The sequence below is a fragment of the Sinohyriopsis cumingii genome, chromosome 3, assembly GCF_028554795.1.
Source record: "Sinohyriopsis cumingii isolate HCF-2022 chromosome 3, ASM2855479v2, whole genome shotgun sequence".
In the NCBI taxonomy this organism is placed as follows: domain Eukaryota; kingdom Metazoa; phylum Mollusca; class Bivalvia; order Unionida; family Unionidae; genus Sinohyriopsis; species Sinohyriopsis cumingii.
The window spans coordinates 33365000-33391086 of record NC_142963.1 but is presented as its reverse complement, the minus strand read 5'-3'; the positions used below and the strand labels follow the sequence as shown (position 1 = coordinate 33391086).

General features: G+C 37.7%; 1 protein-coding gene across 1 annotated transcript in view; it reads right to left on the bottom strand.

Moving 5' to 3' along the window:
- The window catches only part of LOC149802657 (sodium- and chloride-dependent glycine transporter 1-like), a 43112-nt gene extending 26766 nt beyond the window's left edge, over positions 1-16346 (bottom strand). Inside the window, exon 1 of the mRNA XM_089952022.1 lies at positions 15869-16346. Coding sequence (XP_089808148.1) covers positions 15869-16208 — 340 coding nt within the window. The 5' untranslated portion in view covers positions 16209-16346. The remainder of the gene's footprint in view (positions 1-15868) is intronic.
- Between the last annotated feature and the right edge of the window lie 9741 nt (positions 16347-26087).

The following is a 26087-nucleotide window of genomic DNA, read 5'->3' as shown; positions in this document are numbered from 1 at the left end:
ATATCCATTACACTACCGATCCCTGCAATGACAAAGGACATCACAGGCATTACACCACCGAACCCTATAACAACAACAAAAACCATCACAATACATGTACCGAACCCTGAAATGAGAAAGGTCATTACACCCGTTAGGCTACCAGTCCCTGAAATGGGGAAAAGATATTACAATCATTACAATACAGGGTGTTATAGTGGGACAATATGTCTCAATCTTCCTTCAAAATAATGCATGTGATTTCTTTTTTTTTAAACTAGCCAATGTCTTGCCACAATTGCGAAACCGAAAAATTAGACGTGATAGACATCGAATAAAATTAAAGGAAAATAAAAATACGTAAAAGATAATAACTCTTATTTTGTTCGTAAGTAGCAAATAATATGATTATGACATTTTTGCAACATCATAAGGGCTGTTCATATGCTTTTGATTCTTGTTTAATTTTTTTGTTGGGGGGATATTGTTCGACAAATCGAGATACGATGCCTCTGGAGTAGTATACAAACACAACCTTGAGCATAATCGTAATTTTAGAATATTAGTTACCATTTCGTGTATTGGTACTAGAACACCCAAGCCCATTTCTATATTAGAACATTAATATTACATGGGATACATGCAAGGGGAATGAGACCAAAACCCAATATACTTTTAATATAAAAAAATTAATATTAACATCCTATGATAAGGGCAGGAGAACACAACCAACACACTTGTAGTATTAGAAAATTAATATTGCCATCTAGTATTGTATGGCAAATACACCCGAGGATACTTGTCGTTTTCTTTCTAAAACTATTATTACAGTCTTTTGTATAGGTACGAGGATGTCCCAAAGAAAGAACTCCAGTTTAAAAAGCAACAATGGAAACACAACGAACACACTGGTTGTTGTTAAAATACATCCAACACACTCGAATCCCTAAATAGCACTCTAATCTATTAATTGAACATTACTAATAGTAGGAACGTGTTCGCATGTTGTGTTTTCCTTGTTTTGTTAAAGAAGAGTTGTTCCTTTGCAAAATACTCGTACACCTACAGGATATCATAATACACAGATAATTGTACAAGGTGTACTTCTTGTATTCATATATCTCTAAAAGAGATATTTAAAAGTTAGAAAATAGTGCGTGTTATAATGGTTGTATTCTCATACCTCTTCTGATAATAAATATAGAAGAAACACAACAGAGATTTTAGGTTTTAATAGATGTTATTACTAACTCCATAATATTACTACGTTTACCCCGTTCGTCACACGTGAGTGCATGCCCTTTGTGCCCCAAAGGGCATGCACTCACGTGTGACGAACGGGGTAAAAGTAGTAATATTATGGAGTTAGTTGCCCATAAACACTAAAACATAATCACGCCGACAACCAATCTTCCAACCATATCCTCAGCGAGTCTCATATATTTGGTATGGTACATATTGGTTAATAATTTGGGACAAAGGGGATCTGTAGTCGTTTACTATAAGGATTGTTTACAAAGTCAAAATACATAGCTTACTGGTGTGCTTGAGTATGGATCTCAAACAATGTTTACTGTACTGATATTTTATTATCAAACACGTATTTGTGAACGTGAAACGTAACGAAATTAGTTTTCTGGTAACACCGGCTACGCTGGTTACTATTGTGAATACCATTACACCAAGGCCAAACAGTGGTTGCCGTGGCAAGTACACAAATAGCATCTACAACCTTACATATACACGTATATTCCAATAGCAACGCGGTTCTCTTGGTGATTTCATATCGTAGCTGTTGTTCCGCTTCGATTATATTTTCGTGTCAATAACATTGAGGGTCCATCATAATTCTTCTAATAATAATATGATCGTGAAATAAAATTGTTCGACATGCTGTCGTTGTTCAGGTGCAGGACGCATGCGTACTTCTAAACAATTACCTTCTTTTGCTGATACAATGCCAGACGATGATAGAATATATCTGCCTGGGGAATATTTAAGTCTCCTGCAACTGTGCGTTGTGGGGACCCGCTACCACGTTCATATCGAAGTCTTTTAATTGCTCCTATGTTTAGTGTCTTAAACGATCATTTTGTTTTTCGCCCAAGAATTGTTGTACGGACAAGTACGCATAGTGTATACGAGGGTTGGTTAACACGGTTTTCATACAGAATTGCATCAACAAGTAGAAAAAATCACTATTATTGTTTGAATTACTGGTCAGTCGATCCCACAACACGTCAGTAAGTTCTGCTAATGGAAGGCAATTTGCTTATTCCTTATTCGTTTACGAGATGCTATATGGCCTTCAATCGCCTTTTTCAAACCCATGCCGTTCCGATTGTCTGAAACGCAGCCCCTTTTGCAACCGCAGGAGCCGTAGCAGCTAACAACGCTGGAACGGCCGCAGGGAATGGAAATATTCCACCGGTATTTTGCATTTGGTTCGCCTCGTACTTGGAAACGTTAATATTACTAAGGTGTTACTCTGTTTGGCAACGTTAAGCTGATTAAATTGTATTTGGGTCAACCATAATGAGTAACTTCCAGTACTTTGTGATTGAAAAAGCCTTAATGTAAGCCCGCAATCGTTTTGTATTTTGCTCCTTATTTTCACAGCCTGGTTGTGGATAAGATCCACTTTAGACCCGTGATAATACATTATAAGTTTAGCTGAAAACGTAACAAGTTCAATTACTAGTTTGACAAAACCTTACTAGATTTCCACTGGTGCGTCAATAACCCTCATTCGACCACGTACAACTTCCAACAACAGAAAGAATCACAGCAATGCTTATGTAATTGTTCAGAGCAGGCGGAGCAGTAACACAAGCAGGAAAGTGTATATATACCGCAGACTGCTTACCAATCGCCAGATGTTACAACGAAAGCAATAAATCGAAGTCTTTTGGGAGAAATCCGCAGAACTGTGTCAACATTTTGAGTCACGTCCATGAATGATAACATCTTGTGATATGCATGAGAAACATGATTGTGGCCAAAATCAATACTTATTTCATCGGTGGGTTCCCGATGACCCTTCTTCCGCAGGAAAATCTTCAGACACTCCTAAATTGTCAAATATCATTTTAGTACGGACCTGGCCACGACTTTTCAGAGTTACGTCTTGAAATACTATGAATGCACTATAGCGATGACGGGTGTCCAGAATTATTGAACAATAACAAACGTATTTCTGCATCCATTATAATGATAATTAAATACATCCATAATGTTAATTTCGATAATATAATTTCACGTAATCATCACTGTAACAGGAAAACCCGATAAAATAGTTGTAGCAATGTCAATATTCCTCAAACATACTTAGGTTCCGTTTATATCAATGAAATATTGTACACTGCTAAACAACATTATGAGCTATTTTAGCAAATCCAACCTTGTCAACGCGATGGTAATTGGTTTTAATGGCGATGTTTTAGACACGTTTTCCATCAATTTCCAATAAAACTTCACACGGGAGAAATTACTGTGACGATTCATGTACTTGTAACTCTGTTCAGTCTTTAAGGTTTGCATTTTTAGTCAGGAACGAATGATAGTGAACATTGTTTTTGATTCGATCTAACGTCAAAGTCTAATATAGAATCGGATAGTTCTTCAAATTTTGCCATTATTTATACATTATCGGTTTCATCTAATACCTTTTTCTGAGACGGTTTTCCAGTCCAGTTTTCATCACTTCAGTTGAGTCCTGGTCAAGACATATTGGTGGATGGATAACTGCAAAACATCTGACTCCAACGTATCAAAATTCGCATGGAACTTTTCAGAAATTTGTGTTGCCTTTCACTTAATGTCACTGAAAACAATGGTTTTCACGGAAATGTTTAAACACTCAAATATCGCGTAAATTACTTATTTTCCTCTTATGTTGCACCTCGGCGAATTTCAAAGCATTTTTACCGGGTCTAGTATGAGTATAGGCTGAGGATTTCAACTGACTAAAAAATTACGGACACTCATGTTCTCAACTAAAAGACATTTTAGAGAAACAACTGTTGCCTGAAAACTAAATGCAGGCAACGGTTGCATGGAATCCGTGTACATTTATTCTTGCTGTGTTGGGTAAGCAACCAGGAAAGATTCTTGATTCATGACTAATGAGATTGCGACTCTGACCATTCATAATAATTGTCAATAACAAGTGAATCTGAGCCCGCCCATGCGATGTTTTACTTTGTATATGTGGGGATAATGCAGGAGCATACAAACATTTGTTCCAAGCGAACACATTATCAGCGATACTTGGGTTAAGTTCTTCAGACTTTCTGGTCTTAGTGACCCGAGCCCGAAATTTTATTTCGACCAAATTGAGTTGATTCATATATTGCTGGTATTTCCGCGGCTGGTTTGTGTTGTCGCCCGCGGGATGTGAAGCTGTTGCTGGTGCCTATGCAAAGCAAGCGGCCGTCAAGAAGTTTCACGTTTATTACAGACAGCGGCTGTCAGCGTTTTTCACGTTTATTACAGTCAGCGGCTGAATATTGGTGTTGGTATGGAAGTCGATCCTGGAATGGTATTTATGGGGATGTATGCAATTCAGTTGCGACACATCTGTCAAAAGTCCACATTAAACCTGCAAAGGCTTTTTTGCCCGACCTCTCAAGAATGTGTTTAATGCCGTTGTCCATTTCAGCATTAATAGTTATGGTGTCTTTACGATTTAACATGATAAGAGGACCACAGTGAATCCACGGGGTTACGATTTGAAACCCGTATTTGTCTGATCACTTACGATTAAACGGCATAGTCGAATGTGAACCACGAACTATATCTGCTTTAACTCCTGAGGTAACAGAGAGTTGTAAGAGCGACATGACTCCAGGAATCATCTTTGATTAAATATTTTTCTAGCGTCTTTGCCTGGTGCGTACGCATTGGGAATTATTGCAAGCTAATTTTCAAAATCACCATGACGTTTTTATTTTGTTATTTGTTTTGTAAGTGAAACTAAGGAACATGGGCTCAATCACAAACACATTCGACTGCCTCAGAAGCGATAGTAGCTATGATAAATCAGTAACTTTGTCCATGCAATTTCAACTCGTTTGGTCCATGTAGGAATTTTGATATTTAATCGTGCTGTAGTTTCACCAAAGTGACCAAATGGTCTGACGAGGTGCAACAATAAGAGGTAATAACAAAAGCTTAGCAGATTTTCTTCTGCAGTATATTATTTGTATATCACACTCATGTGCTGTTATTTCAATTATTGTGCTGTTAATGTTGTCGTTACAACTGACTGTGGTTCATCTGAGGGAAGTGGCTGTGGTACGTGTGCGGGTCGTACTAGTATTCGTACTCCCTTCTTGCTCGAATTGCCTCAAACTTATGTATTTTTTTTTTTGATCGATGTTGCCGAGTGTTTCTACAATCATATTGTCGGGTGTTTCGACAATCATAGGTAAAGCGAATCTTTGCCCGCGTGCACAATAATAATCGCAAACATATCCGCCTAATTACGAGACTTTACACCGATATGACATTTAAGGCAGTGTCGAGCACCAGATAACGGTAGTGAATGCGGTTGAGAGTATTCATAATGACAAGTTCGGCCACACAGTTCTTTTTTTAAAAGGCATGTACCTTTCACATTGATTGAGTCCTAATATATATATATATATATATATATATATATATATATATATATATATATATATATATATATATATATATATATATATATATATATATATATATATATATATATATATATATATATATATATATATATATGCAATAAACTGACAACGAACACTGCGAAACTAGTATCTAGCTAGTCTGACTGTTTAATGAGTCTTTTTCAAAAGCAAAAGACAAAACATAGTCAAGACAAACAAATGTTTTATTTGTTTGTCTTGTCTATGTTTTGTATTTGCCTTTGAAAAAGACTCATTAAAGTGTCGACAGCGCTCAGGCTGGCTAGATACTAGTTTTGCACTGTTCGTTGTCAGTTTATCGCATTTATCTTAATCAATCCCTGACACATGCGATCCCTCGCTGGATCCAGTGCACTTGAAAGGATTGTTATTCGCCATATGATTTGTATTCTTTATATATATATAGCATGAAATAATGTTTTTCTATCCCCTCATTTTACATGCAAGAATCTCAAGAGTACTATATTCCTGGTGTTGAATTTGAAATTACCTATAATTATTTTACCATCCTTAAGTATTGCCTACATTAGTTCTTTATCTTCACATCGAAGAGCAATGTCAACATTTCATGGAGTCTTGTATCGTTTCTTCATATATTTTGTTATTACAAATTAATTAATTGGTATGCATAACTCTGACTGCCATTACTTTTTATGCTGAAACCATTTGATAATATTTATTGGTACTGGATGGACTATATTTGAAAATTATCTCATCGTTACCTTATTCGCTGCTCACTTAGTTATATACAATGGATGACCTACTCAACGTCAGCGACTTTATTGTTTCATGCAAAATATCATATAATGACTTTTCACTTTTTTCCTCATAAGACTGGCCAAGTCTAAGTCGTTGCGCTTCCAAGATAATTCCTATATCAATTCAATTATAAAGAAGCTACGGTAGCGTCTTTGAAAAGTCAAAACTCTTTTGGGCCTCTTTTTCAAGCATGCATGATGCATTTAAACGAAACAGCGACTTAATATTTTCTGTAACGTTAGATGCTCTCTACTGGTAATATGGTCCGAAAATTTGATATATTCATAAATTCTTTCGAAATAATATATACATCAATCTGTGAATTTTGTTCATTTATATAATATACCGCTCTAATTATTTAATATGATATTCTCACACAATCTCTTTCACAGAGAATAAACAGAAAATAAAATACATCAACAAAAAATGTTTTCAATGGAATACGTAATATAATGGTGACTAATAATCATACCTGCAGTAGTATTTATCTGCGTAGAAAAGAAAACTCAATATATGTAGTGTAGTCCCAATCAAACATATAGGCCTTAATGCCAGAAGATTTAGATTACCAAAATCTTTACATACCGACTGCGCACAAGTAAGAAATCATTAAATTAAACATATACAAAACATCTATGAATATTTCACTCCGTAATAAACGCTATATTAAACATTGTTTGCGACCCATACTTAAGCACACTTAGAAGCTATATATTTTTGACTTCTTATAAAAAGTCGTTCGAGTAAACGACTGCAGTTCACCTTTGTCCCACCCTAACGTACTAGTATGAATCACAGCAACTGTCCGAGTTTCATTGCAACGTCGGTGGCAACCTTTTAATGCAGGGTTGCATCTAGGATTTGATAAATGTGGGTACTTGCCCCCAATGAATCTGAAAAAGGGGGCCAAGTAGCCATAAGGGTGGGGCTTTCCAGTATGGTGTAAAAACAAAACTCAATGTATTCAAAAACAGCAATAGCAAGAATAATAAGTGCATTAAATGCATTTCATGTCTTTTGTATATTAAAGTATAACACTTAAAACTAAAATCAAAGTCTTATGTTTTCTAATAACAATATTCTATCTACACACTAACCATTAAATAATCAGACCATAGACTACAAAGAGTGTCATTCTTCTGGCCAATCTTAAAAAAAGTGTTATGTGCTTCCTGCGTATCACATGCTCAGTTGTGATTGGTTACAAATCCAAACTAAGAAAGATTAGAAGAGCACATATTTTCCTTTAATGGACGACAAAAAATAATTTTTATGGAAAAGTCCAAAGTTCAAAATGAATTAGGGAAAGTATATATACAGTTTCTACAACAGTTAACTCTTAACTGGAACAGATATACATCTGCATCCAGACAGACTGCAGTTGTGACTATGCAAATATGATCACTATTCCTAACAGCTTTCTGTCCTTCCTCATCTTCCACTCTACCAATGCTTTGTTGAATTTGAAGTATCTGAGAGGAAGTCCTACAATTGAGACCCCTTCTTACAGACAGCTTCTTCTTGCAGTTTTGGTTCAATTTCGATAGCTTTATCCTCTCTTACAGTCAGAGTTTTGGTATGTCATAGCCATTGCCACTGATGCTAATTGAAGAAGATTTGGAAATGTGTCTGCATGATGTTGATGTACAATCTGCCAGAGTTCGCAGACTTTGTCACTAAGGTACATTTATGTTTTAATAATAGTCTTAGAAAGAAACCACTCTGCCAAAACATGTTTTGGGTCACTCAAGGGATACTGATAGCTACTTTTGATTTCTTCCCCTAACCAAAATGATCACAGAGAATTTTTATCTGGTCATAACCATACATTTCTTGTTCTACAGAAGATAGGAATGTGAGGCTATGTTGACCAAGAACCTCGAATGCTGTTGCCACCTGTGTGCTGCTCTTTGTTTGGCAATCTTGCAGCCATCTCCACCTGCAAATTTGTAATAAACTCGTGGCGAAGGTTAGACACATCATCTGAAACGTTTTTCAATGTGCTCCTGTGTAACTTGAGTTCAACACCATTGTAAGGGATTTAAGTTTTGTCTCCATCCTTAGATGGTTTCAATTTTTCAAACATACAAGTCTGGTGATAGGTTCTTCCCGTGTCTGCTTTCTGTAAGGCATAATTCAAAATATCAAGTGACACCTGCTATAACCAAGTCATATTTCTGTAAAAGCATATTTAGCTGTGCTGAGGGAGGTATGATATCCATCATAATATTCATGCATGGGTTTCAAGGGTTGTTATTGTTGGGGGAAGATGTGAGAGATAAGTACCCACTTCCCTTGGAAATGTCCCAATGGCTTGCGTCTGATAGAGCCTCTGACAGCCATATCCAGCTCCAGGTCTTGACGAGTGGCTTAAATAAGCCCGATGGAACCTGTTTAAACTGACTGAAGAAGAGATGACAGGCGAGTTTCTGGTGCCTCAAAAGCAGACTCTTTGGGCAGATGGGGTGGTCGCCATCTAGGGGAAGTTAACTCCGACTTCAAACATTCGCTGCCATGCGACTATCCCCTCTCATGGGAAAGGCTAAGGGAGTAAACCCTAACTGAAAATCCGGAGACGGAGTCCCTAAGGCGACTTGGCATTGCTTTCATTGTGATCTCGGCAACTCCAGCGACGTCGCTGGTGACATGACGTATCGACTTGTCCTTTCCCTTGGATCCAACAGCTGTCTGGAGAGGGGAAATCAGCTGCAAGGAAAACAGTTGATTCTCCATATCACCCTGCCCAGGCTTGCGCCCAGGAGAGAGCACTCCAGCTTCGCTTCACAGCGTTGACACTACACGGGAATCAGCAGTTTACCGGTTATAAGTCACCGCTCGATTGGCGTAGAGTCAGACACCAGGGGTTGCTTCCGACGGTGGGAGAGATCAACAGGTCTCACTGGACAGCCACCACCCGCCTCAAGCTGGACATCCTCAGCCATTAAGGTGACGTCCCGCCACAGTTCGTCTGCCTCGCTGGGTGCGGAGGGCTTAAGGTACGCGAGTACCTGATAAGCAGACTGCAATTACTGCACCAAGAGATAACAAAAGAAAACCAACAAGGAAACCTCCAATCATCAAACCAGGTACCTGAAATGTCCGGACTATGCTGACTGGGCTCTCAGATGATCTGCATGCAATCAGCGATGTTCTAAAGACTTCAGGCATCAACGACGAATATGCAAGACTGCATGTCGACATTGCCACACTACAGAAGACACGGCTACTAGATTCCGGGTCCCTTAGAGAAAAGAACTACTCAATCTTCTGGCAAGGAAAGAGCGCCGACGAAGCCAGAGAGTTTAGTGTTGGATTCGCCGTCAGGAACTCTCTTCTGGGGATGATATAACACTACCAACAAGAAAACGGAAGACTGCGATTCCTCTGCCTTCACAGCAAAACGGAGCCTGTCAGCCTGATCAGCGTTTACGCTCCCACAATAAGCGCCACCGCAGACACCAAGGATGAGTTCTACGACGAGTTAAACTCGCTCATCGACAAAATTGCCAAGGAAGAGAACTTGATATTACTGGGCGACTTCAATGTTATAGTGGGCGCCGATCATGACTCTTGGCCTTCCTGTCTTGGCAAGTTCGGCATTGAGAATATGAATGAGAACGGGCAGCGACTCATAGAGATGTGCAAGTACCTCGTCCTCAGCATCACCAATTCATTCTTTCAGACAAAGCTATAGCATAAAATGTCTTGGATACATCCCCGGTCCAAACACTGGCACCAGCTGGACATGATCATTACGAGACGGTCTGCCATGAATGTTGTGCTTCTTATCCGTATCTGCACCAACGCTGACTGCGACACTGACCATTCGTTGGTGTGCTGAAAAACGAAGCTTCATCCAAAGAAGATGCACCGCTCTAGGCAAGTGGGTAAACCATGCATTAATGTGAGGAAGACGCCATATCCTGACAAGGTTGTGGAATTCGCGTATGCCCTCTTGATTCAGAACCTCTCAACGGCCGTGCCAAAGAGAGATGGGATCACATCAGAGAGTCTGTGTACAGCACAGCCACACGGATCTTTGGTAAGAAGCAGTCAAAGAACAACGACTGGTTTGAGGCTACCTCCGCCATGCTCATGACAGCCATAGATGAGCGTCGCAGTGCTCACCTGGAATACAAGCGATCCCCCTGCCAGAAGACAATACAAACATACAGGTCTACCAGACGCAAAGTGCAGAGGTTAGCAGTGTGCCAGTGAATACTGGCTTTAGCTTTGTCAGAGCATCCAGTAAGCAGCAGATATCGGAAATATCAGAGGCATGTACGATGTCATAAAGAAAGCAATGGTCCCATGAAGAAAATGAAAGCACCACTGAACTCTGCTGCAGGCGATATTATCCACGACAAGGTCAAGCAGATGGAGCGTTGGGTGGAATACTATTCTGTACTGTACTCCAGAGAAAACAAAGTGAACAATGATGCCTCCAACGCTATTGAAAACCACCCTCTCATGATTGAACTGGAGGAGAAACCTACTGAGGCAGAACTAATGAAGGCCTTAGAGAAACTGTCATTAGGTAAATGTCCAGGGAAGGATGACATCCCAGCAGAAGTCATCAAGTGCAGCTGAATCGTGCTGCTCACACACTTGCATGACCTTCTCTGCCAGTGCTGGGATGAGGGTGCAGTGCCTCAGGACATGAGAGACAACAACATCATAACCCTAGCCAAGAACAAAGGCGACAGAAGTGACTGGAACAACTACAGGGGCGTATCCCTTCTCAGAGTATCCAGAGTCGTAGTGCGGGTTCCGCGCAGAGAGGTCCACAAACGACATGATCTTCTCCGTCAGGCAACTGCAGAAGATATCCAGAGAACAGCACTGACCCAGTCTTCCTGGCATTAATAGACCTCACCAATGCATTCCATCTGGTCAGCAGATACGGACTCTTCACAATCCTGGCGAAGATTTTATGCCCTCCAAAGCTGCTAATCATGTTCCAGTCCTTCCACGATGACATGAAAGACACAGTGCAGTAGGATGGCTCAACGTCCGACCCCTTCGACATTCTCAGCAGAGTGAAACAGGGCTGAGTCCTTGCCCCCACGCTTTTTGGCATCTTCTGCGACGTCCTGCCTAAGCATGCCTGTGTGAAGTCCACAGAAGGGATCTACCTGCACACGCGATCAGACGACAGACTGTTCGACCTGGCACGACTGAAGGCATAGAGGAAAGTGCGTGAATCATCCATCAGGGACATGCTCTTCGCAGGCGATATTACTCTAGCCACTCACACAGAAGATGAGCTACAGCACCTGACGAATCGCTTTGCTAAAGCATGCGATGAGTTTGGGTTCACCATTAGCTTAAAGAAACAAGACGTGATGGCTCAGGACGCGGTACCCCAAGCATCATCATCAACAACTACGAACTTGGGGTTGTCAGTCAGTTCACGTACATCTGCTCTACCATCACCAACAATATCTCGCTCAATGCTGAGTTCAAGAAGCGGATTGGAAAGTCATCAACAAGTCTCTCCAGGTTGTCTCCGAGAGTGTGGAACAACAGAATGCTGACCCTGAACACTAAGATCTCCGTGTACCGTACCTGCGTGCTAAGCACTCTCCTGTACGTTAGTGAAACCTGGACTCTGTAGGCCTCACAAGAGAAAAGACTGAGCGCCTTTCACATGCGATACCTACGACGCATACTCGGGATCAACTAGAGCAATCGAGTAACAACCAACGAGGTGCTTGAACGTGCCAAGATTCTCAGAATGGACACACTCCTCCGCCAACGTCGCATGAGATGTCTGGGCCATGTACGTCGGATGGATAACAGGCGAATCCCCAAAGACCTTCTTTATTCGAAACTTGCCTCTGGCAAAAGGTCGATCGGACGGCCACATCTCCGCTTCAGTGGTGCCTGTAAGCGTGACATGAAAGCCCTTGACATGGATTTCAACACCTGGGAAATGTTTGCTCTAGATAGGACCAGCTGGCGACACGCTCTCATCACTGGCATGAAAGCCGGCGAGAAAAGGCTACGCTTGCTAGCTGATGAGAAGCGATCTCAGAGGAAGAAGAAGCAGCTCAAACCCACACCTGACTCAACTTTCAAGTTTAGCAAGGACTGCCACTCCCATGTTGGTCTCCATAGCCACAGCAGACGTTGCACAACCACCAACCGTGAACATCTCTCATGGGCGCACTTCCATCGTCTCTCGAGACTAACGGATTCCAACCATTCATGCATGCCACACATCTGTAGTTTATGAGTTTATTCAATAAGTCTTGACACTCTTTTGTCTTGTTATTCTTTTCTAAATAATTCACGAGAGCACCTCAGCCTTGACAAATTGCATATAGTGCATCATAAAATGTCACCAATCTTATTTCATGCACCTCTTTGACTTAAAACTGTGGACAGTCCAGAACGTTCTGGATTTGCTTCAGTTGAGCTGTTCTGTTGGCAGATTTATTGAAAAAAAAAGTATAGGTCTTTAACTGTACCTTCTAAGGTTTCCTTGAGGTACGGAATGTTTTTCGATGCATGAGAGGTAAACAAATTCAAACTATGAGCCATACAATGAATGCTGATCAAATGAGGGCTTTTCTCCATGAACCGTGTTGCTACACCACTTTTGAGACCTGTAATCACTAATGTCCCATCACAGCCAAGCCCAACAACTTTTTCAAGAGAAATCTTCTTTTCCATGAAGTGAACAACTCCTTTAAAAAGAACTTCAGTAGTGTGCGATTGGCCTTCCATTGACACATTACCAAGAAAATGAGTTGTAGAAACAAACTTGGTTGGTTCAATTATTCTGGTATAAATGACCAGCTTCTTTGTATTTGAAATGTCTTTACTCTCATCAGTTAAGATGCTAATGAATGGACTACATCATACGTTCTGCATTAACTAAGATTATATCACTATTGCTATGTAATACTCGATGATAAATCAAAGTATAAAAGTATTTTATTATTATTATTATTATTTTATAATTATTATTATTGATCAAGTATTTGAGAAATGTTAAATAATATATATATATATATATATATATATATATATATATATATATATATATATATATATATATATATATATATATATATATATATATATATATTGTTTTTAAAAACACAAAGCAAAATGACCAAAATCAGAAAAAATTGCGCAAAAACCTTAACCTAAGACCATGAAGTGATAATTCGGTCGTTTGAAGAAATCCCGTCAAGGTGTTTAAATGCTAAAATAATATGGCACCGTCAAGGTGTTTAAATGCTAAAATAATATGGTACTACAGTCTCTCTCTCTCTCTCTCGCTCTCTCTCTCTCTCTCTCTCTCTTTGTTAATTAAAGTCATTCAGTTATACTAATGAAGGAAGTGGTTATGCCTGTCTGTATACGACGATTTTAAAAACAAAAAATGTTGGTATTATATACATCTTTGATGGGTCCCTACTTATGCATAGTGCTGAAATAAGCAGATCAGGGTCAATGTCGTTTGCTGTAATGATCATCACAGCAAATAGTAATAATAACTTATTTACTAAAGCATTATATAAGTTTCAAGCGTTGGGATTGGCTGACTACTGTACTGTATCACGATGTTGACAGAAAGTCCTTACATGCTCAGGAAAATATTCAAACAACAGCGACTGTATCATCATTTAAAACACAGAAAAACTCGTTACAATGATACTGAAATGTGACATGTCTAGACAGGAAAGAATATCATGAAAAAAGAAACAGGTACCAATAGTGCAGATGGATTAAAAATGAAAAACGTTACCCACCATTAAACGTTGACAGGAAGTTATGACGACAAGCTACCGAATGCAATTTCATTGGCCGATCACGATGCTAGGTGCTTTTCTTAGTAACACAGGGATCCCTCAAGGTATGCACTGATCTAATTTTCAATCGGAAAAATGTAAATAAAAGAACACCTGAATTTCCTCTACAGAAGCCCTTGACGAATATGTTGCGCTTCCACCTATTCTCATGTTCCCAGCAACACCCAGAAACTCAAACAAATCCAAGTGAGCCATATTTTAGAGAAGCAATATTCTCCTTCGCCAAGTAATAAGCAACTGACATAGCATGAATAATTGATTCAGATTTCTTGCTGACAGCTGCCATGCATGTAGTTTTAAGATTTACACTTAGTTTCAAATCCTAAATAGCGTGTTTGTGAGCTAGTAATTCAATATGTCTGTCAAGGGTTGATGTCCTGAAATTAGCATTTCCAAGTGTGAAAGAATTTTGTTGCCAGTTTTTACACATCATCTGCAAAGCATCTCATTTTTTCATTCATTTCCAGCCATGGTCGATTTTGTTTCCAGTCTAATTGAAAGAGTACTTAGATGGACCCTTAGTTTCACCGCCGCCATCTTTAAGCACATCATTACTAGCATCGTCCGATACGTAATTAGCCTGAGGAAGTGTTTGTTCGCTGGCATTGTGCCTATTGACAGAAACTTCTGCCCCGTGTCTGTTATTAGAAGCGTTACTGCTAAAATAATGTAAATGTGTCCGAGTTTTAACTGATTTCGCCCCTTAACACGTTGTCCCGCCAAGCCAGCCTCTGTATCATACGTGCTCTTCTGACCTTTCTTATTAATCAATCAGAATTGAGCAGATGACACACAAAAATAAGTGACGTATTGACAATTATACAAGCACAACATATTCGACGAGAATGACAACCGTGAATTTTACACCAAAAATTAAAAAAATAACACATTCTTCACAAAAAATGCACACAATTCTTATTTATTGCGCGATTTTACTTGCATATGATTAAAAATCTTGCGCGAAATCTTAAATAGGAGGGGGATTTGCACCGTCGTGCGTCCTAGATCCAACCCTGTAAATGTGACCGGGTTTGCTTGCTGTTGGAGTGAAGATATTTTAATTGTTTACTGCTCACTGCGCACGCGATCACGTGTGATGATCAAGGTAAAATTAGTCAAACGACGGGTTATAGAACTTATTTATCTATCCCAGCTATCAAAATCTAAAAGCCCTAGTGTGATAATAGTTAAATCGTAGAAAGCATTACTGAGTGTGCTCAATCTTTCACTTTCTATACCACTTTATTGTCATTTAAGTCGCTCCTGAAGCTTTTTTAATCGCAACACCCCGAGTCAAAACAGTTTTGTTAAGGTCGTTCTATCTGTGTTTGTTAAACACCTACATTCTTTATGTCTCATTCAATAAATGTATTCTAACTGGGTAAGAGATCTGGGGTTAATTTTGATAAAAAGTTTAAAATCTATCAAAGATCGTATTTTAAATCGATACCTTAGAATTACTATGTTAATGCAAAATCATTTTATTATTTTACCATTTTATTTTAATAGAAAGTAGCATCACTTTTATTTTCCATATTGCCAAAGACAGACGGAGAGAGGGAAGGATTCAAAATGTATAAACATGAAGCATACATATATATTATGAGCTGTGGAACCTACCTCGAAATATCTTGCAGAGTTCAAAGGCACCTACTGCACTTTTGCCGGTAAATTGCCCCAGACATATCTCCATGTAGTATAGAGGTCCCCCACACAAGACGAGGAAAAACAAATATGGAATCAAGAAAGCCCCTCCGCCATTCCTCATGCACGTTGTCGGAAATCTCCAGACACTCCCGATTCCCACCGTATATCCTACGAGGGACAAAATGAACTCGACATGTTTTCTCCACGTTCCTCTATCGTTATTCTCCGTAAACTCCTCGTCACTTTTGGCTTTGTTAATAGACTCACCTCCATTTAAAATGTCTAATTCCGAATTTTCAGTCGTTTCTGGCATATCTTTGTATTTCTTTTCCGAAAACAAAATACAATAAATCAGATCGAATGTTATATCAGTTATTCTAAGTTGTTTTTCAATATGCTCTCGCCTACGGAGCCACAAATGTACTATTGTACATAAATTTCACGCTGATTCGTTTTCTTTTAAGTGCTTTTAATATAATCAACACTCTAACATAGAGTACACTGTGTAACCGAAAACGCTGTGAATTCGACTGATCATGATTTAGCTACTCAATGTAGATCCGACGATAAAACATAGGTCTGTATACTTGCCTGCAATTTACTTCCAAATCATATAGGTACTATATAATCTCACAATTGGAGTTGGAAGTAATAGTGTTGACACTCCCTGACAAGATCCATGCGATCACTATGTCTCTCACAGAACAATAAGCCTCCCATAAATACAAGCAAACACAAATGCACACAACCAGGGGTAAAGTACCCGTACACACCGCGATATACGGATATCTTTCCGCGAGGGAACAACGACAAGATGCATTCAGTCACACACACACACACACACACACACACACACACACACACACACACATGAACCAGCCTAGGCAACGCTATATGCATCTGCGAAGTTAATTAAGCAAACTGTTCTTAAGGCATGCCAAATTATATGGTTGCCATATTCCGTGACACCATATTTCACAGTTACGAAACCCATTCCGCGTTGTTGCCTGATTCATAGATGTCTTTTCTTAGCAATATCGGCACATATATTTGGAAGGCATTATTGGTCTAAAGGGACTGTTGCTTTCGCACCATGAAGCAGTATTTTAAAACCTAAGTGTACAAGAAATAATAAATAATGCTAAATAGTTATCACACAAATCAAACCATTATTTCTGACATCATTATACGCAGACTTGAAATTGTAAATGTAATAACTAGTGTTATGTATATTTAATTTGCATTGTTTGTTAGATTTTTTATTCATTATATGATGTTGGTTATGCAAAAGTGTATCTTATAGCTGACCTTTTGTAAAATTAAGATCATAGTTTACCTGACCAAAATCATTAATTCTTTTTATAATCGGTAAGCAACTAAAACATAGCTAATATTATTATATTTGAAAGTGGGATTAATATTATGAATATTATCAATAGAAGTCAACATATTTATCTTAGTCTGAGTCAAGTACACCATCATCTTAATTATAATTTTAGTAGCAGACCTTCTAATTATAACTTAGAGTTTCCTAGAAATGAACTTTTGGCCCTCGTCCGGGTACTCCTTTTGTGTCTTAGTTTTTATATAATCTTCTTTACGGGAAAAATTCGTTATTCCTGCAATAAGACCTGGGCAGAAATAATTTATATTGTATTCGGATTTTGATTATGTGAAATTATTTATTATTCTCTGGAGATACAAAGTGCTCTATATTATTTTTGGAAAAGATATATTAGCTGGGAAATATAGTGATTTCAAAGAAGGAAACCTTGGATTCTATTACTGTGATTCAACATAAGACCGTTGGCACATCATTACAATTCAGATCATTGGGACGGTAATACATTAGAGACGACAGGCTAATGCAGACACATCAACACCGTTACCGGAGGAAATTATTTGGAATAATACTCAAGATTATCGTGTTATTAATTCTATGATTTAATTTGCAATACTATAAGTTCTTTTTTATAGTGTAACTTTATATCCTAGACAAAAAAAAATATTTCTTGAATGTCACACATCTTTTTGTTTCATATTTAAAGAAATATTCGTGCCCTTCCAAAAATTAACCAATACATCCCTTGAAACCATTATGTTCCCCGCCCAGTAATAGCAAAAAGCTCATGTTATGCCGATTTACAAGAAAGGAGAGAAAACGCTGTCGTCTAATTACTTACCAATTTATATTATGCTTGTATAAGGTATTTTTTTATCTTAAAATAATCTATTCAGACATATATAAAAGTTCTTGTGCATGAAAATGATTTGATACAAATATATTTCTTCCAAGACGTTCAACAACTCGTGAAGTAAATTAACGTTCCTTGACATCACTAAAGATTTGTATAGGGTGTGGTTTCACTGGTTACGTTATAAGTTTCAAAATATGTCATTGGATGTAAATTTCTGTCATGGTTTGAAAGCTAAAAATCCAACCAATTCTAGACAGTTTTCCATCGGACTACAGAACCATCAAAATATCAACTATATATACTATGCATATGTCAACTTTGGAATATGTTTCAAGCTTGGAAAATTTGCTCTATGGATGATTCAGACAGATTAGAGGAAAAAATTCAGTTGGAAGCTGCACCCATTTATTGCTCTAGGGAGCTTAATTTACGCAGAAACTGGTTGGTAAACCCTAGCACAAAGAAGGAAAAAGAGATTATGCATATTGTTTTTTACTATAAATACCGAGGTATCTATCTAAAACAGGGGTCTTAAACACGCTGCCCGCGATCTCATGCGTCGCGTGAAGACGCTTCTGTGGCACGCAAAATGATTGGCTTAACAAGGTGTCATGAGGGATAACAAAGGTGGTGCGGCCCTTAGTCCATCGAAAATGCCCTCGTAAGATGCATCTCATTATCGTCTACGTAACTCACGACGCATCACCCAAGTCTCTACCAGACTTCGGTTGTGCTGTTGTTCTTCGTACGTCCTTTCTCAGCTTTCCGATTTGTCTTCGGAACTCTCTCCCTGAAGATATCCGATAGCTTCTGATCTTTATGACTTTGAAAAGGATTAATCTAATTCAGGAATGTATGGTTGCCAGGGAAGAGTAGCACCTCTGACAGCAATTCTTCCTCGGGGTAGTTTGCCCGTTTTGGTCCTCACCTATCACCAAGCTCTCACCTGTGGATCCAAGCAACTGCAGGCATGCGACAGTGGCAAACCTCGTCGACGGGTGGACCAAACCAGGTGTAGCTGGTGAGTCTTCAACCCTCACTGAGCTAGGGCCTCGCTTACCTGAGCATGGAAAGACAGTTCGGGCGGATTGGGTAGATGAGATCACCAGGAAGATTCATCGGCCGGAAAGGCGACTGTGCAACGTCGTGAGAAGAGGGCAGGACATGACAATGCACATAGGACGTACTGGTCATCCACTACAGCCAGGGAGGTATCTAGCCCTGAAGAAACAAAGAACCAGTTCTATGAGGACTTAGACCAACTTATTAAAACAGCAAGGACCAGGGACAAACTGATTATCTTTAGAGACTTCAACTCCAGAGAGTTGGGAAAGTTAACAAAATCTGAAAGGGAATGCTTGGCTCACACGGAGTGGGGAAGCTGAACAACAATAGCTTGCTCCTCCTGAACACATGCTGTACGTCAGCAACAACTCTGTATTCCTGCAAGCGACAAGTACAAAACAATTTCGATGTATCCAAGGTCCAGATGGTGTCATCTGGTAGACAACGTTATTGTAAGACAGAGTCACCTGCAGGACGTCATTATCATGCGCGTTGCGTCATTTATGTTCTCAACGTAAGCATAGTTCCCACTGAAACATCAGTACCATAGAAGCTGATTCAAAGAAGTACTCGACGAAAACTCATGACCAAAGTACCAGTGGCTTATGTCAGCTCTGAGAAGTGGTGTCAATTTAGGAACGGCATCACAGAAACAGCAAAGATCATTATGAGACAGAAGACATGCGTGCATCAAGACTGGACTGATGAAAACAACGAGCATATCACTCGACTAATTATGGATAAGAACATGTATAATGTGGATTGGCAAAACGCCCCATGTTGCACCTCCAAGGCAGACAAGATCAAACATATTCAGTGACGGGCCGAGAAAGAACTGCACGAGATGAAAGAAAATGGTGGGACGAGAAGGTTGAGAAAGAACAAGACTACACCGATACTCAGAACTCTGTTCAGTTTTACAGTTCATTGAAACCTGTCTACAACCCTTCAAGAACAGTATCCAACCCTTTCCTCTCGGCAGATGGATCGATGCTGAACAAAGATCAGGAACAATTCCGAAATCACTGGGCTGAGCACTTCAGTGGGCTACTAAACATGCCATCCTCTGTCAACCCCACTGCTCTCAAACATATCTCCCAATAGGTATTCCAGGAGGAACTCGACCTTCCATCATCAGGTGAAGAAATCAAGAAGGCCCCCTACTTGATGAGCTTGGACAGAGCTACAAAAATGGAAGGAACCCTAGTGGATGTTTACAAAGCAGCATGGCCCGCTATAATATGCGTTTTCCGTAATATATTCCAGACCATCTGGGAACAAGAACCGATGCTAGAAGACGTCCACTCTATCATTAGGATTAAATTGCAAGATAAGGTTAGCAACCTCGAAATCATGGATAAAGCCAAGACAATAATCACTGAAGCAATGCTGCTCAAGGCCCAACTTCGCTTGTTAGTCCATATCATAGATGGTGCCCGCAAGCTGAAACATATCTTCTTTGAGGAAATGGCACATGGCCGGAGAAATTAAGGGCGACACATAAGCGCTACAGACACACCTTGAAAGACAGCCTAAAGTGTTGCCGTCTAAAAAACATCGGAGCTTGAAAGAACAGCACAGGACCGAAGCCGGTGACGTTCCCTCACCCGCAAAGCTTCAATTGGTCTTGTAAATGAACGCCGGAGCCAGATCGATGGGGCCAGATCGATGCAGCCTGGGAGCGTCGCCTCAGGTCAGTTTTCGTCCTATAACTACAGCTGAATAAAATGTCCCATCGACTGTGCAAGTCAAGGCTAGGACTGCAGAGCCATCTCCTTGGCCACAGACGATTTCACAGAAACCCTCCTATTTGGATTATACTTTTCAGGCCTTGGCATTGATTTCGAAATGGAAAATACAGACTTTGACATAACATGTTCAATGATTACATGAATGTTCTGATTTCCCTTGTGACAGCATTTTTCCATGATTATCAGCGTACTACAATGACGTCATATTTAATCATCGACATCATATTTGTCCGCTCACATAGAAGTCGTCTTTACCTTACTTGACTCATTATTATTGTCAGCATTTCATATTTGTATCAGTAATCTTGTTTAGCTATAATGTTTTTTTTACAAAATATCAACAACATCGGTTTTAAGATGGCTGTTAATACTTTAAACAGAATATTCACTCGCACAATAAAACTTGGGCCAAGAGTTCAACTGAGGTCAAGTAAGCAGCGTATCCGAATTCGATCAGTGGTATGCTACCTTTGAAGCATTCGTTATATATCGATGAATTGATAATAGTTTAATATTAAATTCAAGAGCAGTATTTTATGTTCTTTCATACAAATATATTGGAGTAAACATAAAAGTAACCTTCTCTCAGTGGGCTGAAAAATGACAATTTATTGTAAATTCTCGCAGAAACAGAAGCTATAAAAATGCAAAAATGAGCGTTCTGTCTAACATTTATGAAAACATACGCGTTCGCTGGTAAATTTTAGCTTTATTTCGGAATATTTATTCCGGTTCTTAATCCGACGACAATTTTCCCATATCAAACGTTCATATTTCCTTATATGTTGTATTTACCAAACTATTGTGACTCTTTGTACGTTTACTTTTACCTGGAATGCCAGAGAACATCATATACACGTGTCATTAATAGAAAATACATTATATATGTTGGAAAATGTTTATGAGATTCTAAAATAGTTGCGAAAATATCATATATGAATAAGAAAGAGTTAGGTTTCTAATGATTTTTAAAATTGAAATTTTCAATATTTTAATGTTGAAATGAGGTTTTAACACAAAAAGAAAATTATCAAGTAATAGAAAGAATTTTTTCTTTTAAAAAAAAATCACTTAAACGAACCAGTTGTTTGCTCATCTTACTCTTTCTACTGTCACAGTACTTTTAACATATGGTATGGATATTTTCTTCTTTGTTTCACACAGAAGTAAAATTATTTTATAAGTTCAAACATTTCCAGCAGGGTTTTTTTACTTTATTTTTATATAGAGCTTTAGCAATGCCATCTAATTGTATTATACTTTTCTGGCTGCGTATTTACGGTTAGTTTTAATTGGTCATACTGTTTGTATAAATATGACCTAATTACCAGAAATGAACAGTTGTTTACAGTCTCTTTTTATACACTATTAATACCTTCTTTTGTTCACATGATAGTTCAGACAATTAGTGAAAAGATGTAAACCGTAGTTAGGCAGAAGATTCATTTCCAAAGCAGCGAGAAAGACGTCTTAAAACATGTATTAACGTAACAAAAAATCCTGATGATATTACTAAATCCCAATAATTTAGAAATATACTTGCTGGAGCTACTGCAAGCGGAGATGCAGAAATAAAAATTAAAATTAATCCTAATTATTGCGAAAGTTTGAACGAATCGATTACAAAGAAGATAGTGGACATCTAATTAAAAGCACTGCATCAAAGAAATCTAGCAGACTGGTAATTGAGTTATTTCGCCCTTTTTACTCATTATGTTTCACAGAATGCTTGACTGGTATATTTCCAAATTAATGGGACAGACACATAGTTTGTCCATTATATAAGGAAGACATCAGATGAAGATCCTTAAAAATATAGGCATTTGGCTAACACATGCATAGTGTAAACGTCTTACAAAAGTGTTGAATATCAGATTAAGTATGTGGTCAAGTGATATTATTATTTATTAGTCGCAAGCATGTTTTCGCAAAAAGCTATTTTAATCACAGTACAGTAGAATTTGTAAAATAAGGGTGGCATATTTTGGAGGAGAGGCTTAAAAGCTCATCATGCCATACATTATATAAAATTTGGGTCACGTTATCAATTATCAATGAAAGAAATTAAAGGCAAATTCATGTAAATGTTTAAATCACTGAGTGTTACTTTGAAATCATGTGTTAAAATTTTTAAAGATTTAACAGACTATGATTCTTCTTAAGTAGGGCATTCGACAGAGAGGGTTCATAGTATAGCTGTTGTCTCCTTATTCATTGATGATTCATTCTACTAAAGCAATGCATGCAAGATCTGAAAAGAATTGTTTAAGATTACACAAGCAGATCATCACTATTGTATTATGTAACGAACATGAGGTTCTCAGAGAAAAGTAATTCCATAAGAAATTATACAAGGATCTCCGAGACAAGTAATTGCATCAGAAATGACGTAATAAACTGATATTTCGCGTATTTGTTTAATATGTTGTTTGCGATATTACTTTGACTAGTGTGGATAATGTTCTCTCTCTTGCCTGCGTAAGAGGAGAACATTTCATATGTCTAATGCATATAATTCGTTACATTATTGTTTGTTTGTGTACGCTCTGTTCCAAGGTTATATTATGCTGTTTTATTTTTATTATGGGCCTGTATCCTGACAATACTAAATAATTGTATTGTATTGCATTGCTTTGCATTGCGTTGCATTGCATTGCATTATTTCATTGTATTGCATTACATTGTATTGCACTGTATTGCATTGCATTACACTGCACTGTATTGCATTGCATTATATTGTATTGTATTGGATTGGATTCCATTGCATTGCATTCCAATGTAATGTATTGTATCGTTATATTGCAATGTATTGTAAATATGTGCATTAAATAATCAGGTAGAATTGAACAATCAAAGTTCATGTTTAACAGATATTATAAAATGTAATACAATCCAAAATGTAGGATTTGATGGTTTCATATTCTGTGGAAAAGCTTGATAGTGTCAATTTAATGACTTACCCAGAAATAGCACATAAGACGTTTTGATACATGAGTTTATTTATATATTACATGTATGTCAACGGAACCATTGGCATTTATTGTATTACCTAGACAACAGATAATCATAATGCGGTCATCCGATGCTTCTGGAAAGGGTCAAGGAACCGTCCAAGATTAAGAAACGAACCATAACCCTCTCAGTTGCGTTTATTCACTTTCCTTTTGTAAATGCGAGTCCCAATTGTGTGTGATCTATCATTTCTATCCATTGTGTCCATGTTTTGACAACAGCTACGCGCGTTCTTAATATGTATTGATAGTTCAGACTATACGTGCAAACATGTCCTCATTGTCCATGATGTACCAATATCAACACTATCATTGATTTTCTCAAAATTGTGTGCGTCCCTAGATTGTATTGATAGTTCATCCTGTTTGTAAACGTATCCTAGTTGTCTTTGATGTATCAGTGTCAACAGTCTCCATGATTTTGTCACAAATGTATGCGTCCCTTGTTTGTATTGATAGTTCATACTGTCTGTAAACATGTCATTGTTGTCCATGATATACCAATGTCAACAGTCTCTATGAATTTGTCCAAAATGTGTGCTTCCCTGGTTTGTATTGATAGTTCATCCTGTCTATAAACATACTCTTGCTGTCCATGATATACCGGTCTATTTTGAAAATTATTTTGTGCGTCTTTTTTTTTAAGGAAAGTACACACCATTACAGCAAAATCTGCAAAAGCGCGAGTTAAATTCATAAGTCGAATTTATGGAACAACTTTTATATGTAATAAACTTTGGAAGAAAAATCCAATAAATGTAATGCTGGAGAAAAATTCCAGTAGATGTAATCAAGGAATATAATCCAATAATTGTGCTACTGGAGAAAATTCATCTTAGAGTAACCTCCAGTAGAAGTAATCTTTTAGTAATATCCAATATATGTAATCGTGGGGAAAAAATCAAATAAATGTAATCTTGGAGTAAAATTCCAATAAATATAATCTTTGTGCAAAAATGCAATAAATGTAATCTTGGAGAAAAATCAAATAAATGTAATCTTGGAGTGAAAATATAATAAATGTAATCTTGGATAAAAATCAAATAAATGTAATCTTGGAGTGAAAATCCACTAAATGTAATTTTGGAGTCATACTCATAAATGTTATCTTGGAATTAAAGTCCAATAAATGTAATCTTTGAGTAAAAATCCAATACATGTAATCTTGGAGTAAAACTCCAATAACTGTAATCTTAGAGTTGATTCCAATAAATGTAATCTTGGAGTAAAATACTGTAGAGGTAATCATGTACTAAGTTCAGTAGATGTAATCTCGGAAGAAAATCCAGTAGACGTAATCTTGGAGTAAAATGCAGTAGATGTAATCATGGAGCGAAATCCAGTAGTAGTAATTATGGAGTAAAATCCAACAGATGTAACGATGGAGTAAAATACAGTAGATGAAATCTTGGAGTAAATTTGAATAGAAGTGATAATTGAGTAAAATCTTGTAGACGTAATCATGGAACATAATCATTTAACTGTAATCTTGGAATAAAATCCATAAGATGTAATTTGGAGTAAACTCCAATAGATGTAATCATAGGTATAGTCCAAAAATTGTAATCTTGGAGTAAAGTCCAATAAATGTAATATTGGAGTAAAATTCCAATAAATGTAATCTTGGAGTAAAAGTCCAATAAATCTAATCTTGGAGTAACATTTCAATAAATATAATCTTGGAGTAAAGATCCAATAAATGTAATCTTGGGGAAAACTCCAGAAAAATGTAACCATCTAGTAAAAGTCAAATAAATGTTATATCGGTGTAAAAATCCAATAAATGTAATCTTGGAGTAAACTCCAATAAATATAATCATGGGGTATAGTCCAAAAATGTATTCTTGGAGTAAAATCCAAATAATGCAATCTTGGAGTAAAACTTCGACAAATGTAATCTTGGAGTAAAAGTCCAATAAATGTAATCTTGGAGTAAAAATCCAATAAATGTAATATTGGAGTAAAAATCCAATAAATGTAATCTTGGAGTAAAAATCCAATAAAAGTAATCTTGGGGAAAAATCCTGAAAAATGTAACCATTTAGTAAAAATCTAACAAATGTAGTCTTGGAGTAATTATTCTGTAAATCTAATCATGGAGTAAATATTCAATGAATGTAATCTTAGAATAAAAATCGAATAAATGTAATCTTCGAATAAAATCCTG